Source organism: Sphaeramia orbicularis, chromosome 8 (genome assembly GCF_902148855.1).
Source record: "Sphaeramia orbicularis chromosome 8, fSphaOr1.1, whole genome shotgun sequence".
NCBI classification, from domain to species: domain Eukaryota; kingdom Metazoa; phylum Chordata; class Actinopteri; order Kurtiformes; family Apogonidae; genus Sphaeramia; species Sphaeramia orbicularis.
Window position 1 is genome coordinate 32,704,121 of NC_043964.1, and position 19,414 is coordinate 32,723,534.

At 38.2% G+C, this 19,414-nt stretch overlaps 3 protein-coding genes across 3 annotated transcripts in view; all 3 read left to right on the forward strand.

Moving 5' to 3' along the window:
* On the forward strand, positions 1–5,733 carry LOC115423652 (interferon-induced protein 44-like). Its single transcript, XM_030140577.1, has 8 exons — positions 1–134; positions 2,187–2,234; positions 2,380–2,413; positions 2,613–2,829; positions 2,939–3,085; positions 3,683–3,854; positions 3,959–4,059; positions 5,008–5,733. Exons 2-8 carry the CDS (start codon positions 2,189–2,191, stop codon positions 5,176–5,178), a joined length of 888 nt encoding a protein of 295 aa, XP_029996437.1. The 5' UTR covers positions 1–134; positions 2,187–2,188; the 3' UTR covers positions 5,179–5,733.
* A 140-nt stretch (positions 5,734–5,873) lies between these two features.
* The window catches only part of LOC115424810 (interferon-induced protein 44-like), a 34,758-nt gene continuing 21,217 nt past the window's right edge, over positions 5,874–19,414 (forward strand). The window contains exon 1 of the mRNA XM_030142226.1: positions 5,874–5,934. Within this exon, the coding sequence (XP_029998086.1) occupies positions 5,874–5,934 (61 nt within the window). The remainder of the gene's footprint in view (positions 5,935–19,414) is intronic.
* Positions 7,940–19,414, forward strand: part of LOC115423645 (interferon-induced protein 44-like) — a 108,149-nt gene continuing 96,674 nt past the window's right edge. Inside the window, exon 1 of the mRNA XM_030140569.1 lies at positions 7,940–7,965. The gene's annotated coding sequence lies outside the window, so the exon portion shown is untranslated. The remainder of the gene's footprint in view (positions 7,966–19,414) is intronic.

Consider the following 19,414-nt stretch of genomic DNA (forward strand, 5'->3'; position numbering starts at 1 on the left):
ACGACACTAAATCCGGTATGAAATGTCTCAAAAGACCTTGTAGCATGCACCATAGGAAAGTGAAAGTTAACAAGTAAAACATACATCAAAGTCAACAACAGAGGAAACAGCTCCACCGACTGCACACACTGAAGGTAGTTATTCATTCTTTTATTTTAATTGTTTGACTTTATTCATAAGAAACTGAGGCTGAGTTCACACAACAGTAAAACAAATGAACAAACTTCCTTTTATTTACTTGTAGCTCACAACTTTGATAAATACTCACAAAAGCTGAGTAGTTTGGGACTGTTTCATTTAGTATACTACAACTACATGGTGGTATAATATTAAAATATTTAACATTTTATAACTGTTCACATCAAACAGTATTTTTGCCCATAACTCGAAGTTTCACCACTGCTCTTATTTCACAGAAGAAAACCATATCAGTGAAACTGAAAAAAAACTATTCCTACGTATTTTGTAGCTTGAGTTACAGGAAATTATACTTATGAACACCTGCGGAAAACAACCATTGTACAGTAACTGTGCTCTTAGTTCCATAAACCTGTTGAAGTCACATCCAGGATTAAAAATGTTACATTAAAATTATCACTTGTGGCAACATTGTGCTGTAGTTCATAGTTATAATAACGACCTTCACACACTTTTAGGAAAGTATGAAAGTTCCAAACATATATGTTTGTTTTCAGCAGTGATGAATGTAACAGATGACAGATATCGTCAGTGTGAAATGTAAGCATAACTACCACATGTAACCAGTGTAGGTCTTTTTAACTGTTTAATGTGATTTAGCTGAAACTGAATGAATGTTATTTGAGACAATTTATCATTTGTGGAAAAAAAATGGAGTTGAGTGATCTGACAATAAAATGAAATTAATTGTAAAAAAAAAATATTTTTCTGTAAACAGTGAAACGTTTATTGTAATGTTTTTGTAATGATTAGTATAGACCAGAGCATTCGATATAAACAGAGTCGCAACACTTCCATAGACTCTCGCTATAAAAAATGGCAAGCGAAATATGAACCTACTTTTGGGTTATGGAGGGGCTGGTAGGTCCTACATCGAGTGTAACGCCATCGGAACACATTAATTTCTATTGCAGTTGACCTAACAATTCCAGCGCTAAGTAAATAAGATATCGTCATCTTTCAAATTATCGAGTGTATTTCCAGTATTAGCGGACATTTATGTTGTAAATTCTGTTTTCTTTGGTATGTGTTCACGTTTGTATAAATTTATATCTTAAACAACTGTTATGCTATGATTGTCAGCTGTAGTCCTATAGTTACCTAGCTTGACTTGCCTAGCTGTTGAGATTTAACCACTATAACCACAAATTATGGAGTTTTTAAGATAAAGAAACATTAGTACAAATTTTATATCAGTGGGTTTTATTTTAGTTGTTTTGCTGAATCTGGTGGTGTTTGGTTAAGTTTGTCAGCTGAGGTCATGTGATCATTCAGAGGAGAGTTGCTGTAGAGCTGAGCTCTGCCAATAAAAGTTCATTAAAGTTATTATCCATGAGTTAAAGGAAGAGAAACTTCTGTCACTTGGTGTTTGTAAGATCTGACTCATCCTATAAAAATTCTTTTGAGTTTTGAGTTTGCTAATGTTGAGTTTGTAAAGAGTTTAGTGTCCGTGCTAAAGCTAGCATGCTAAGTTAGCTGCTATGCTATTCACTGGTTAATGTCGTATTGTGTGTGTTATCAGAGCAGAGCTTGGCAGACACACAGTGTTCACAGCTAACCACTTTCTGCTTGTACCTCAGTTCTATAATAGTAAAACTTAAAAATGGTAAATTTTCTGTCTCCTTATGAGTACAGTACATCTGCAGAATGAATGAACTTGTAAAGTTAGCACGACTCACATAAGTAGCCTACCCAAGCTAACACCAAGCTGTCCCCTCAACACACAACAATACATACAGTAGTGACACAATGGTTGTGTGTGGTTTATTTTGAGCTTTACCATGCTCACTGCTGTTTGTCCTATAGAATAACATGGGAGCACTTTGTTTATTTGGGCCTATTCAGGCTTACATGAACCACATGATCACCGGAGTGGCGACATCAAAATGTGCCATAATTCTCCTTATAGGGCTCTGGTATACACAATATAAAACATTCAGGTCTTTGTTATGTTAATGTTAGTATTAAATATTTATCATACTTTACAGCTATGGGAGGAAAGAAGTCTAAACCTCGAGTGGAGCCCCCTTCACCGTGTAAGATATTGAAAACACTAAAGAACATATGTTCAACTCTGACATGATTATATATATATATATATATATATATATATATATATATATATATATATATATATATATATATGTTATATTTGATAAATAACATGCTTTATCTTACTAGTGTTTGATAAAGGATGGCGGGATGTACCATGGAAGTGAGTGCTTTAATTCATCTTTAATATGTGCTTTTTGCACTAACATGATACATATATTTTGCTGGTGTAATTTCCTGTTACTGTGTTTCTGTGGTTTCCTGTTATTTGGTTTGACTAGAGCTAAACCTACCTGCATAACAAGTGAAACATCTATTGATAAAAAGTAATACTAAACATCCTTAAATTCTCTTTTTAATAGTGACAAAGCTAAATATCTAGAGATTGTGAGGTGTTTTGAGCCTTTTAAGCCTCGTAATGATGAGAAGAATGAAGATCAGCATATTAGAATTCTGCTTCATGGACCAGTTGGTCACGGCAAGTCCAGTTTTATCAACTCTGTGGACACCGCCTTACAAGGCAGAGTGACTGGACGAGCTTTGACGGATACAATTGTAGGAAATTCCTTCACCAAAAAGGTGAATTAAAACTCAGCTGTGTTTGTTTATAATCTAGTGAATAATAAAGGACATTGGTGTGATCATGGTGACACCTCTGTTATTATAAGTTAAATCTTCTGTTTTACAGTACACAACATACAAAATTACAAAAGGAGCACATGGGACCTTTTACCCATTTGTCTTCAATGACATTATGGGCCTCGAGAAGAACCAAGGAGTTCGTGAGGAGGACATCAAACTAGCCATGATGGGACATGTCAAAGATGGATACACGGTAAAGTTACTGAATTAAGCAAGTAACTGTGATGTGCAGAAATATGGTACATTTGATCTAAACTATGCACATGTATTGTAGTTACAAGTAGTGTATGTACAAAAAATGAAATGAATTGTATTTTTCATACAATTCATTTTATTTTTTCTACATACACTATATGTAACTATAATACATGTACATAGTTTAGTATTTTTCATGGGCAACACAGTGGTGCAGTGGTTAGCACTCGTGCCTCGTAGCAAGAAGGTCCTGGGTTTGATTCCAACACCAGTCGACGGGGGGCGGGACCTTTCTGTGTGGAGTTTATATGTTCTCCCCGTGTCTGCGTGGGTTCTCTCCGGATACTCCGGCTTCCTCCCACCATCCAAAAGACATGCACTGATAGGTTAATCTAAACTGCCCATAGGTGTGAATGTGAGAGGGATTGTCTGTCTCTATATGTCAGCCCTGTGATGAACTGGTGAAATGTCCAGGGTGTACCCCGCCTTCGCCCCTAAGTAGCTGGGATAGGCTCCAAGTGACCCCTGTGACCCTAGTGAGGATAAAGCGGGTTCAGATAATGAATGAATGAATGTATTTTTCATTGTTTTACAGTTTAATCCATACTCCACATTATCCATAGATGATCGATACTACAACACAAACCCCAGTCTGAGCGACAAAGTACATGTTCTGGTTTGTGTCGTCTCTGCCTCTGAAGTACATTTACTGGATGATGATACTGTGAAGAAGATGAGGAAGGTGAGGCTGGACGCTAGTGATATGGGTGAGTATGAAAATGAATTTGGGGGTTGGTTCATAAGTAAAGTTAAAATGATAACCTGATTAAAATTAATTTTATCATCTTTCGTGTCTGCTCTTTATTCCCAGGGATTCCGCAAATAGCTATTCTCACCAAAATTGATGTAGCCTGTGATGAGGTTGATGCAGACTTAAGAAAAGTCTACAAAAGCAAGTATGTGAAAAGACAGGTAGGTCTAAATGTGTTTGTTTCATGTTTACAGAGTTGTAATCTTACGACTGGATAAGCTGAGTTTACTTAAAACATTTGAGGAAACTGGTAGCCTTAAAAAAATTAAATAATGAGTAATAAAAACTTGAGTGTATTAAACTTAAATGCTTGATTTGAATGGAATTACTATTTAAAGTACAAGACATGAAATGCCAAGTTAATTTAACTCAAAATTTGTTGCATTGTCAATTGCTTTGTATAATCATAGACTTAACATCATCTATTCATTGTACTGATTTCTAAATTGATTGAAATTATAATTTTTTACAATTTATATTGCTTTGTATAACTATTCAACTTAATATATTGCAGTGTGGATGGAACATCCACAGTAAGTTAACTCATTGCAAGCTGCTTATACAGGATATGCTTTTGATTTAGCAATGTATTAAGATTTACAGAGACACATGAAAAACAAATGATGAACAGGAAAGCCATCATTCGGCCTATGGCTCTCACTCATGGTTGCAGCTCTACAAAAATACAAAAACAAAAAAAAAAAGACCAATAAGCATTGCCATACACACATTAAGTCAGAATTAACCCTAACACCACAACCATGCTGAACCCCTGCACATAAAAATAACACATTTTCAACAACATGTCCAATACCCACGATGCAATGTAGAGATAAAAAGGTGTGGTCATGACTCAAATTTAGTGATTTAAATCCATTCATCTTAAATTTTTTTGTACTTTCGACTATGTCTACAAATTAGTAGAATATACTTAACATTTTATAGTAATGTAATAAAACTTATATCATTTAAGTACATTGTAATTAAAGTATTTTAGTAAATACAAAGTCTGGGCTTACAGTGTACATTGAACAGTTACACAAATATCCTATTTAAGTGTAAGTTTGCAGTAACTTCTTTAATGTTATCTTGTTAATTTGACAACATAGATGGAGATTCTGAGTGCATCACTGGGTATTTCACTGAACTGCATCTTTCCTGTGAAGAACTGCAACACAGAAATCACTCCAAATGATGACCTTGAAATGCTGATACTGATGGCATTGAAACAGATGATCAACTTTGGAGAAGATTTTGTGAACGACTATAAATGCACATGAGACAAACATTGCTTCAACTCATCATGAAAAAGAATCATGTCAAAAGTTGATTTTGTAGTCACATGCTGTGGGAAACAGATTTATGGCTTCATTTACAGTTATCTCTTATATTATACCTGATAACTCAAGCAGAAGTGCACTGGTTTTTCGCAGATTTTTAACTAAACTTGTAAACGTAAATATTGAGACAAACTTCGCTTCAGTTCAATGTGAAAATGAATTGTGAAAAATTCATAATGTAGTCATATGCTATGGGAAACACATGTAGGCCTTAGTTTACAGTTACAGTATTATACCTGATAAAGCAAGTAGAAGTGCACTGGTTTAGTGGAGATCCTTAAATTAGTTAAAACTAACATTAAAAAAGACTCAATATTTCATAATATAATACATTGCTTTGCAAACTGTTTCTTTTTAACGTTACTTTCATATACTTTAGGATCATCTCTTCGAATACATATTAATGTCAGCTGAAATGATAAAGTGCTATGAACTTGTGCAAATAAAATAAAAATACATTGTGACCAAATGTGTGAAAATCTTGGATTATTTAATTGGTTTGTGGTATTTTTTTCTCCTGTCAGGCCTAAGATTTTTCTTTCTTTGTGTCTTTCATTAGTGTGGTTGATGCTGATAACAGTGTGTTGTTAATATGATGCTGATGTCATCACATGTTGAGGCCTATGCAGAACAGCATGGGGGCCAGAGCATCTATTTGGTTTGTGCTTCACTGGATGGTCACCTGCTCAGCTGTCTGTGAGTTGTCCTCCAGTCTTCTGCAGTCTCATCAAGTTCTGGATTCAGGTTCCTAGTGTCCTGTTCATGTTATACAGCTTCAGTCACTCCAGTATGTTTCTTAGAAAAAGTAAGAGAAAAAGATGTCTGCAGTAAATGAGAGTAGAGCAGAGACAAAACCATGGAACTGGAATCACCATGTTTTTATACGGTACCACATCCTGCACAGTGTTGTTGTTATCTGGGGGCAACACAAACAGATGACTCACCTCTTCTATTAAAATACAGCTGTTTTGCACTTTGCACCCTCTGCTGATCTATGTAAGTCAGTGCAATCTATGTTTTACTCCTGGTACAGAAACAATAAGAAACAAACAAATTAATGTAATGTGCTGTACTTTTCCTATTCCCAGAGACTAATATGGTGGAAACACCTGCACTGCAGGCCGGGCCAGCTTGTGGCATAGGCCACATAGGTAGTTGCCTAGGGCACCAACAGCTGGAGGGGGCACCACCAGTAGGAAAAAAAAAAATATTAATAATAATTATAGTAAATAAAAGAAATACTAGTACTGATAACCTGATAATTTCTCATTAACTGTCGTAAAAATAAAGAAATGAAAAAAACAAAAAAACAAAACAACAGCCCCCCCTGTAATTTCTCAGGTGAACTCTCCCAGAAATGGTGCTCTCTGTGTGTGTGAATGACAGAGACAGAGTGGAGCTGAATGACAGCTAAGTGTTGAACTAAGCATCCAGGTAAAGGTTACAGAATTTATCACCATGAAAAACCCTTCCAAGTCCTTGGCTGCACAGTTTCAAAGCAGAGAAAAGAGGAGGCAGAAAAGTAATCCAATTACAGAGGTATGTAACCTTTTATAATGTTAAAAAATGTTTGATGTTACTAGGAACAGCTAACTGAATTGAAAGGAATCAAAGTTGGCAAATAATGGTACTGTAGATGATTAAGATATGAGATATCTGCTAAGGTGTCTGGTTTACTGCTGCTGAACTAGGTTATATATGTTTATATCTGGTTTACTGCTGGTTGGCTGATTTATATATGTTTCTGTTTGTTTTTTATATGTTTCTGTTTGGTTTATATATGTTTCTGTCTGGTTTAACTGCTGGTTGGCTGGTTTCTATATGTTTCTATCTGGTTTATATATATATATATATATATATGTGTGTGTATATATGTGTGTGTGTGTGTGTGTGTGCGTGCGCGCATGTGTCATATCTCGCCTAGGGCACCAAAATGGCTAGAACTGGCCCTGACTGAAGGACATCCCATTGTGTCAGTGTCACAGAACCCAGACAGAGCACACATCATGTTTGATCAGAGTCATAAATATGTGGATATAAGACTCATAGTGAAAGGGTGGATCCATCCTCGTTGTTATCTGCAACTCTTCTAACTCCATCACCACTGCAGCTTCATTAACAGCTGTTTACTGTAGATATATATCACATAGTTTTACAGATAATATATATCAGACATTGGGAAATATAATTGTAGTGAAAATTTGAATTTAGGATGTTAAACCCAGTACCATGTTTAATTTTATTAATATTTTTTTGCAAAAGGGTCAGTGCTGATGCAGCATCACAAACAGTTCTGCAGTAGACAGACAAAGAATACAAGGAGTTCAGTGTGTTTGAAGTATGTGGATGAACAATCACTGCCAACAGTAGAGAAGACCATCATTAACAGCCATTAGAAACAGGTCACAGGATTTGAAAATGGACAAACGGTGAAACTGGAATAAGAGCAAAGTGAAATTATGTGGAACAATGACTGACGGTAAGATACTGAGGAACAATAGATACATTAAGGGATGAACTGTGATGCTTAGAAGCTTCCTGCTCTGTTTGTACAGCACATTCAACCCACAACCTGCCTGCTGTGTTTATGACCACGACACTAAATCCGGTATGAAATGTCTCAACAGACCTTGTAACATGCACTATAGGAAAGTGAAAGGTAACAAGTAAAACATACATCAAAGTCAACAACAGAGGAAACAACTCCACCGACTGCACACACTGAAGGTAGAGTTATTCGTTCTTTTATTTTAATTGTTTGACTTTATTCATAAGAAACTGAGGCTGAGTTCACACAACAGTAAAACAAATGAACAAACTTACTTTCATTTACTTGTAGTTCACAGCTTTGATAAATACTCACAAAAGCTGAGTAGTTTGGGACTGTTTCATTTAGTATACTACAACTACATGGTGGTATAATATTAAAATATTTAACATTTTATAACTGTTCATATCAAACAGTATTTTTGCCCATAACTCGAAGATTCACCACTGCTCGTTTCACAGAAGAAAACTATATCAGTGAAACTGAAAAAAACTATTCCTACATATTCTGTATTCATAACTTGAGTCACAGGAAATTATCACTTGTGGCAACATTGTGCTGTAGTTCATAGTTGTGAAAATGACCTTCACACACTTTTAGGAAAGTATGAAAGTTACAAACATTACAGTATATGTTTGTTTTCAGCAGTGATGACTGTAATAGATGACAGATGTTGTCAGTGGGAAATGTAACCATAACTACCACATGTAACCAGTGTAGGTCTGTTTAACTCAGTGTTGTATAGTAACAAAGTAATAATACTTCACCAATGTACTCAAGTACTTCTTGGGAGAATTTGTACTTTACTGAGTATTTTTAATTCTGCTCACTTTCATTTTTACTTCACTACATTTCCTATCACAATTGCATACTTCTACTCCAATACTCTTAACAAAAAATAACATTAAGGAAATTTGATGTTTTCACTGCTGAGGTTATCGGTGATTGCACAAAGTCGAGAAGCTGATTTGTCATTGGGCCTAATCACGTAATACGCACAAACGATGGTCCACACTCAACCTGTCGGTGATCTGTTGATGTAAGCAGCAGCATAATATTCCAAATTTAGACTGCCTTTGGTTGTTATTAACATTTATGTGTACTATTGCTTTCATTACTTGAGTACATTTAATTGTAGATTACTTGACTTACTAAATACTTATATTCTAATACTTAAGTACAGTAACTACTGCATACTTAAAGACTTTGGCTGGATCCCTATTCACCCCTTACCCCTACCCCTCTGTTTTGCACGTACATGTGAAGGGGTAGTGTTGTCCCGATTCTCAATTAGATGGAGGGAAAGGGCTAAAGCAAAGGGCTGTGTAGCCCTCGAAATGGTAATTATCCAGGACCACATTATGAATGGAGGGGTAGGAGAAATTTCCCATAATTCTGTTTGAATCATCGGCAAGATGGAGGTAAACACAGCCAAAAAGTGCAACAGTGTGATGAAAGAAACACACAAATGTACGTATTTTCTTCGTAAAACACTTAATCATTTGATCGACTGTTTAATGCCATTTCAGTGTGTTACAGATTGCCTTTATATTGCGTATATAGCAGCACTGATGACTGCTGATGACGTAACAAGTTGCAAACAGTTGTCCCATTTCATAGGAGAATGTTTCAACCCCTAATCCTTGAAGCTCTGTTTCACGGGGTAGTGCCAAGTGCAAGGGCCAAGGGGTAGGGGTAAGAGGGAGGGCTGAGGGGTGAATTGGGATTGGGCCTTTAACTTGAGTATTTCAGTTGGTGACTTGAACTTCTACCAAAGTAATGTTTTGGTAGGGTACCTGTACTTCTACTCAAGTGTGAATTTCCACTACTTTATACAACATTGGTTTAACATGATTTAGCTGAAATTACATGAATGTTGAGGCAATTTATCATTTGTGGTAAAAATAATGGAGTTGAGTGGTCTGACAATAAAATGAGATAGAGACAGATAAAAGAAAGAATATTTTCTTTGTGGTATAAGCAGTGAAATGCTTATTGTAATGTTTTGTATAGGCTAAATGCAAACATTCACGTCTTCGTTGAATGTGTTTGTGTTTATGTTTATATTAAATATTTGTCATAGTTTACAGGTATGGGACGAAAGAAGTCTAAACCTGGAGTGAAGCCCCCTACACCGTGTAAGATATTGAAAACACTAAAGAACATATCTTTAACTTTGACATGATTATACATGGTTGTAATATTTAATGAATAACATGCTTTGTCTTACTAGTGTTTGATAAAGAATGGCGAGCTGTACCATGGAAGTGAGTGTTCTTTAACTCATCTTTAATATGTGCGTTGCCCAAATGTGATGCAACTATTGTGCTGGTTTAATTTCATGTCACTGTGTTTCTGTGGTTTCCTGTTACTTTGCTTAACTAGAGCTAAACCTACCTGCGTAGCAAGTAAAACATATCAGCAACACTATTGACAAAAAAGTAATACTAAACATCCTTACATTTTTCTTTTTTAATAGTGCCAAAGCTGAATATCTACAGTTTGTGAGGGGTTTTGAGCCTTTCCAGCCTTGTAATGATAAGACGAGTGAAGATATGCATATTAGAATTCTGCTTCATGGAGTCTCTGGTCATGGGAAGTCCAGTTTTATCAACTCTGTGGACACCGTCTTAAGAGGCAGAATGACTGGACGAGCTTTGACAGATTCAACCTTTTGCACCACCTTCACCAAAAAGGTGTGAATTAAAACTGGAAAAAATGACCAAGTTCATGTATTGTATTGTATTTCATGGATAATGAAAGATAATATCTTTCACTCTTAGTGTGTTTCATCTGTAGTGATAATTACAGCACAGATAATTTACTATCAGCTGTGTTTGTTTATATTCTAGTTAATAATAAAGTAAAATTTGAATGATCATTGTGACACCTGCTATTATAACTTAAATCTTCTGTTTTACAGTACAAAACATACAACATTAAAAAAGGAGGACGTGGGACCTTTTACCCATTTGTCTTTAATGACATTTTGGGCTTTGAGAGGGACCAAGGAGTTTGTGAGGACGACGTCAAACTAGCCATGATGGGACATGTCAAAGATGGTTACACGGTAAAGTTACTAAATTCAACTTTTCAAGTGGAACTGTCTAAGATTTTACTGTTCTGGTTCTTCTTTGCTGTTTTTGTAGCATTTTTCTCTATGGAGCTCCCCCTACTATGGTGGCCCAGAGGTGCAACAGGCCAAAAAATTATCCACTATCAGCAGAAAAAGAGAATAGCCCAAAAAATTATCCTCTAGCCCTAAAAATTATCCACTATAAGAAAAAAAAGAGAACAGCCCAAAAAATTATCCATTATAAAAAAATATGTATCATCCACCTTTTCAATTAAGGGGGCGCTGTTTACCCAAAAGGTCTCTTGCTTTAAAATTAAGGCCACCACAAAAAATAAAGGCATAGGCTGAAAATTTTTAGGGCCTTCAACTAATGTGGCTAATGCTAAAGAAGTAACCCACCCAAAATATTTACATTAATAGAGTTTGTAAAGCTGTTAAACAATTAATTAAGGTTCCTGTGTCTGCTTAAGGTTAGGACTGGGTATTAAATGGTTAAGGTTAGGGTCAGGGTTTGCTTGGGGTTAGTTTTCATTGGTAAATGGCCCTTGTGTGTACTGTGTGAAGGTTCGTTGCTAAGCTAATGCTCACGCAAAAAGTTGATTGCAACTCTGTGAACTACCCGTGCTTTGTTTTAATTAAACAGCCGGACTTCCCTGGTCCACACCAGTTGTAAGTCAGCTGCTAGGCACCAGCCGAGTTGACCTGCCGGGGGCTGCACAAACAGGTCCCAGCGGGCGCCGCAGCTGGGGAGATTCGCGAGAAGGGCCCGGCGCCCGTTTAGAGTTGCTGGCACCGACTGCCGTATCCGACCTCCTCCACCAATCCGCCACCCATGCAGTGGCAGACACCCCCGCAAACTGGGCCACGCGTCGCGTTTCCGACGGTGGGGAGGGGGTGGCAACGGGGTGACTGCTCCCCCAGCCACGGCATGAGCACAGCCCCACTTCGCAGCCCAGCCTGACCAACCCAGGCCTTAGAGCCAATCCTTATCTCAAGGTTACAGATTTGACTTGCTGACTTCCCTTAATTGCCTTGTTCTTTTTGTTGCAGTTAGACCCCTTCGCAACTCATCATTTTGTGTGCACTGTGGTGACCCTTAACCTTACGCAGACACAGGAACCTTATTTAATCGTTTAAATGAGCGATGCCATGATAGTGGAGCTCCCCACTTCTCTTCCTCTCAAAATAAAATAATTTTAAAACTTCTTGTAGTTAATATTCATCCAAATAATATTAAATGCAAGGCAGTTAAACAATTCAACACTGTAATCACACAATGGCTTACTCTGCACTGGTTGTTCACAGAGTTGCAGTCAACTTTTCGTGTTAGCATTAGCTTAGCAACAAACCTTCACACAGTGCACACAAGGGCCATTTACCACTGAAAACTAACCCCTACCATACCCTAACCCAAACCTTAACCATTTAACACCCAGTCCTAACCTTAAGCAGACACAGGAACCTAAATTAATTGTTTAACCGCTTTGCAAACTATTTTGATGTAAATAATTCTAAAATAACTTTATTTTTAGTGCACCGACCTCCACTTCCGGTGGGTTACTTCTTTAGCATTAGCCACATTAGCTGAAGACCCTCAAAATTTTCAGCCTCTGCTTTTATTTTTTGTGGTGGCCTTAATTTTAAAGAAAGAGACCTTTTGGGTAAACAGTGCCCCCTTAATTGAGAATGTGAATGATGTTTTTTTTTGTCTTATAGTGGATTATTTTTTGGGCCGTTCTCTTTTTTTTTCTTATAGTGGATACTTTTTGGGGGCGTTCTCTTTTTTTTTTTTCTTATATGGATAATTTTTTGGGCTGTTGCACCTCTGGGCCACCACACTCTACAGTTTCAAAGTACATATTCACTGTTAGAAAACCAGCACTTAACCCTCCCTCTCATGTGCATTTATTTTCAATGAAGCCAGGGACGAGAAGGCAAAAAATTGTGATCAAATACACTACTGGAGAGGAGCAGACTGGGAAACTTTAACTTTAGGACATTGAAGTTTTGGACATTTGTTTTCACTTCTCAGAGGAAGTCGCAGAACCAGAGCTGTAGCAATGGGACATGCGAACAGGAAACCCCTGGCCATCTTGGCAAATGGGTCACATTGACACGCAGGTTGTGGGTGCAGAGACTGCCAGTCTGAGGCTCTGTCAGCAGCCGCTAGTATAAACTCGATAAAGTACGACGTTTTTACTTTTTCTTAGAAACTTCTTTATTTCCCTCCATCACAGCACCTTCATGCGGTAATAAATCCAAACAATGTCCTGTCACATCCTCACAGACTCTTGCAATAGCACACCACATCACAGAGGAAGTTAACAGCTAGCACCACGCTGCTAATGTTAGCCGCACAGCTTAAGAGCTAATAGACTAAGAAATATCAGCAGCTCCCACCTGTCACAGCATCCCGGCTCCATTAGCAATTAGCATGCTAACATTTATAACAACAACAACAACAATCATCTAGATTCTACACCTTCACCTGGACAAAGGGACAAGTATCATATAACACTAGCTAAGATCCAACAGCAAGGCTAATTGTTATGCCAGTCGTTATTGATTTAGTACCATTGATATGGCATTATGTGTTGTCCATGGCATGGAGGAAGGTAGTTCATGTCTCAATACATTTTAAATCACATTTATAAGGCATAGGCTTTTAGAGATAGCCCAAAAATAGCCTAAAGTTCAATATGATCTTTTATCCCTTAATTGGCCAAAAAAGCTCAGACACAATATAATAGACAGCTGTGGTCAACTGAGCCACATTTACATTCACTAATTTTGGAGAAAGTGGATCATTGTTAATCCTTAATCATTAATATTATACATCATAGGTTTAAGATTATATTAGACTTTCATCTGCTGAAATGGCTGATATAGTGGTGGGATTGTATCAGTGGAACTTGTACGTAGATCATGGTTGGATTATTACAGATTCTTGTTATATTTGCTTTTATGAAAAACCTTGGGGTGTTAGGAAGGGGTGTGGTGGTACCCTGCCACCTGGCTGTGCTTAGGAGAGGATGTCTCCAACTGTACGTAGGAACAAAGAGGCAGGAAACTTTAGGTTGCATTCAGCTCGTCTGCCTCTGGGTTATGTTCCTCAGCTGTGCTATGCACCATCACGCTGCCCCCTGTACAGGGCTCTCTGGTACGGAGTGTGCAGGGTTTTTAGTGTCCAGGTTGTTATTTGTCAAACAGGGAGCACTTGGTTCATCTGACTTTCTGCTGTAAACTGGGGGCTGGAGCTAACTAACTGTTACTACTAGCAGTGATGCCAGTAATGCTTCCCCTCATGCTACTCTAGTCGGCTCTGTGTGCTACAAAGGTAGACGAGTGCAGGCAAGGTTGCAGGGAAAACGCGAACTGGATTTTACGTGATGTGAGCATACTCTATATGGATAAGTGGAATGGACTGGATACTGACGCACTGAAAGGGCTCTCTACCTTACACTACGAAGTGAAGGGAAACTGACAGATTTATGATCATATTTAAGTTAATAATGACAGGTTACTTATTTAAACTCATATTCTGGCCACATTATATTGAATTTGTCAGAAGTTTTTTGTTGAAAAAAAAAAAATTAAAAAAAAAAATTAAAAAAGCACCAAATTATTTAGGGGGGCTTAAGAATGTTTTAGGGGGGCTTCAGTTCCCCTAAAATAGGCCTAATAACACCACTGATGCAAATGAATTGCATTTTTCATCGTTTTACAGTTTAATCCACACTCCACATTATCCAGAGATGATCCATACTACAACACAAACCCCAGTCTGAGTGACAAAGCACATGTTCTGGTTTGTGTCGTCTCTGGCTCCAAAGTACATTTACTGGATGGCGATGCTTTGAGGAAGATGAGGAATGTGAGGCTAGAAGCTAGTGATATGGGTGAGTATAAAAATGAATTTGGGGCTTGGTTTACTGGTAAAGTTGAAATGATGACCTGATTAATATTAACTTTATTATCTTTGGTGTCTGCTCTTTATCCTCAGGGATTCCTCAAATGGCTATTCTCACCAACATTGATGAAGCCTGTCCTGAGGTCGATGCAGACTTAAGAAACGTCTACAAAAGCAAGTTTGTGAACAGACAGGTAGGTCTAAATGTGTTTATTTCATTTTTACAGAGTTATAATCTTACATTTAAATAACACAAATATCCTCTTTAAGTGGAAGTTTGCAGTAACTTCTTTAATGATATCTTATTAATTTGACAACATAGATGGAATTTCTGAGTGAATCACTGGGTATTCCACTGAACTGCATCTTTCCTGTGAAGAACTACCACTCAGAAGTCACTCCAAATGATGACCTTGAAATGCTGATACTGATGGCACTGAAACAGATGATCAACTTTGGAAAAGATTTTGTGAACGACTGTAAATGCAAATGAGACAAACTTTGCTTCAGCTCATCATGAAAAGAAATCATTTCAAAAGTTGATATTGTATTTAAATGCAGGGGGAAACATAGATTTATGGCTTCATTTACAGTTATGTCTTACTATATCAATCCCAATAAAGCATGCCCATAAACCGATATGAAATTGAAATTAATTGAAATATAATTAATCTGTTCTAGTTGCCGAAAATCACCCAAAAATACTTTTTTAGAGGGTCCTTAAAACAAAAAAAGTCCAGTTATAAAGAAAATAACAATTATAAAAACAAATGCACCGGTTGTCCAATGATGGAGACCTGCTGATTGTATTTTGTTCCCTGTGAAATAAGTGAATTTTGTAAATATTGTAATTGGATTAGGTAGTGTAAAAGGCAGTAGAAAGTAAGAAGGAGAAGCCCTTTTAGTTTAGTCATACTGTTTGTCCTGTTTTTGGTTAGGAGTTACGTCACACTATGTTATGACCCTGGGCCATAATTTGTCTATTTATATGGATATGTACATGTATATGTGTTTTCTGTTTAGTGTGTGTGTTCTCCCCCCATCCTGTAGGTGTGCTGTGCCCTTTTGTGTCTGTTTGTGTTGCAGGAAGCAGATTGGTGGAGCATGATTGCCCGGCCCCTTTAAAAATGGCCCTGGAGCTTCTGTTCGTCCTCTCTCTTGCCTCCTGCCAGCTCTCAACCCTGTGTTCTGTGTGTGACAATTTGATTGTTTATAGTTGTAAACAGTTTTTGTAAATTGAACCTTTTTCTGGTAGGGGAGGCCGGCTCTTTTGTTTTCCCGTTTTCTCCTGTTTTTTGGTTAGGAAGTTAGGTAAGTTTTTCTGGATTGTATTTCGTGCATTTATTTTTGGTTAGGTAATTTAGTTTAAACTCTACAGAAGATATTTTGTTTGTTGTTTTAGCCGCTCCCTCCCCTAACCCTCCTTTAGTTGATTTAAACAAATAAATATTGTGAATTTAGTTTCGACTGACGTGTGTGCTTGGGAGCTGGGAGGGGACAAAAGTGAGCATACTATGTTCGCCCTGGTGAACCCCTAGGCCGGGCGTAACACACTAATTAATTTTTGTTTCTGATTTTGTTTTGAGGATTAGGTAAGGATAGGGTTGTGACATCATTTTGTTTTTAGTTCAACAGCCTGAAGGGTCTGATGGACTGCTGGTATCAGTTGGCGTCCGTCTGTTGTCTGTCCATCTGTCCGTAAACAATTTTTCAAGAATTTTCTTCTCTGAAACCGTCAATCAGAATGGCTTGATATTTGTGGTGGAATATCTTTGGGGTAAGGTCTACCGTGTTTGTTCAAAGAACTGGGAAAATATAGATTTTTTATGTTTTATGAATTTTTGATGTTTTACAAATCCCCATTGGTTTATAATGAGACATATTTCAAAGTGCTATAACTTGAAAGCAGTTAAAGATATTGGCCATTTCTCAATATGCATTCTCGTGAAACATCATCAGTCATGGCCCAAGTACTGTTCCAACTGAAAGTTTGCATGAACCAAGAACACGTGGAATACCCAGATGTTGTTCTTGTCAGCTATCTTAAACCAAGGATGTACTGGTTGGTGACTCTTGTAGACTTGGCTGGGAAATAATTCCCAAGATGCACTTTATCCCGGCCTGGCTGTGATCCCACCAGCTCGACCAAGAGCCAGGGCAGCAATGCTCGACTGAACTGTAATACAGTGTTAAAATTTTTAAAAATATACAAAATGTATAAATGACATGTAAATACTAGTAAAAATGTATTGAAATCAAATTGAGTGACAATGTGGGGATTTGAGATTTGAAATACGTTTGGGAGCCGATGACAGAAATACAGCAGACAGCAGGAGGAAAGTTTACAAGTACGCAGCTGTTCCAATTACAGACAGACTTACATTCTCATGAAGTCTGTTCACTGGGACCGTTCTTACCAAGACCACACTCACCGAGTTCACAAAACTGTACTCTGTGTTCTTGATATTGAGAAACGGTAATTGATATAATTATTATTGGCACTAGGAACTCACCTGTGGGCTTTTAATTGGTGCTATGACCCTTGACCTTGAGTGACCTTGAAAAGTCTAGCGAATGCCAATTAATGTCTTTAAAGGTGCCGTATGTAGGATTGTGGCCCAAACTGGTACTGTAATCACATTCAATATACTGTAGAGCGTGGTATCCTCTCTGCCTCCCCCCAGACTAGGGGTTGCCAGATCAAGCATGAGCGTCTGCTACTAGCATTTCCACTAATCCTTGCCACCACACCATTAATATCATACAAAAAATCATCACCAGACTTACTATACATAAGTACAGTCTACTCTCGTTAAACCGCCCGCCGTTATACCGCCATTTCCGCTTATCGCCTTCCGCCAGCCCAGTTCCATGCACAAACAACACTTATACCATTGATTTCCCGACCGTTATACCGCCAGCGTCGCGGCGCGGCACCTCCGAGGTGCGCCGCCGTGGCACCTCCGAGGTGCGGCTCCCAGTGTTGTCTTTTCCGTGGAAACCGGGTCGAAATGGCTCTTTGAGTGTTAAAGGTTGCCGATCCCTGCCTTACAACATAACAGAATCAAGATTTATTTAGAAACGCAATTAGAACGGGTTAACGGAGGCAGCATAGACATCATATAGTAAAGACATGCACATTATGGACACAACCCGTTGTAACACCATTTTCGCTATACCGCCAATTTGGCCATGAACGGAAGTTGGCGGTATAACGAGAGTAGACTGTATAATATATAAAAGACCAGGACAAACGTCCTCCCCACTCAAATGAAAGTCTGTGAAGATTCAGGAGATAGGGAAAAGGGAAATGAGCCTTAAGTTTCACTTTCATTTCAGCGAAGTACAAGCGGCATGGATCGCTACCGTACCCCCCCCGACCACCCCCTGGCCGAACCACAGACACGGGACTACCAAACTCTGCCCCCACCCCTTTCGGATTACACACCGCTGCATGAAGAGGTCACTTCCACAGAAAACACTGAACTACAAGGAGCTACCATGGCAAGAGACAAGTCCTACACCGGTACCTGGTCTCTTCACCAGTTCCAGACCGGCAGTCTCTTCACCAGTGCTAGGAGAAAAGACCGCAGCCCGGCCCCAGGAGAAGACAACGATGGTCTGGGACCAGGTGAAGAGACCGCAGCCCCGGCTCTCAGTGGTTCTTACCAGGTCAGACTAAGGCAGAGCCGGCGTCAGTCTCCAAATTCTTCTCTGCTTTCAGTCGTCTCCATGTTTCAAAAGCATCTCCTATACATATCCTTGTTTTGTTTCTCACTTTGTCACAATGTATTTGGGAATAATAAGAGGCCATTTAGGTTTATTGATGTCAGACATTTAAGATCAGAAATCTTCCAGCTGCACCTCAGTAGGAACTGGCAACCTGGATGCTGAAAGGCTACCGACTTGTTGATTGGCAGACATGTAATGGGCGGAGCCTCAGACCAAAACACACAATGACAACATAAACATCATTTCGGGGCTGACACTTAGCTTTTCAAATGCAAATATTCTGGCTGGACTACTACTGTCAGTGATATCAGTATTTGAAATGAACAGGCTTCCTGAATGTCTGGTGATAGTCAGGGCCATTTTAGAATTACTTAGAACATAATTCCTACATACTGCACCTTTAAATATGCCGTTGGACTACAGGACCCTTGGTCCTACTTTTTTTATTTTGGGCATTATTTCTTTCTTCTGAGTGCTGAATAAATTACCTACCTTGTTGTTAATGGTAACTTTTGTCTGGGCCTCACATTCTTGGGGATGGGATGAGTGTGTACTTTTAAATATGTCATGTTCAGGTTTCCCCTAGGCCAGGGACATAACACTGTGCATAAACTACAGTTGTACTGATGTACAGGAATTACAGATCTAACATCATAAGGACTACAAAAAAGTAATTATCATTTTGAAACTTCCTGCTCTAGTCTGGACTGGAAAGGTTTCATTGCTCTTTTTTTGTCAGATTTAAAATAATATGGCAGGATTGACATCATGTTTCTCCCATAAAAGTGAGTGTACCTGAACGTAGTCCACCAGTCCAGCCATTGTGAGTAAAACCAACCTCATGCACAGTTTTCTTCCATTTATGCATTTACTTGAAAACCCTTGACAATAAGATGTTGAGAACTGTGAT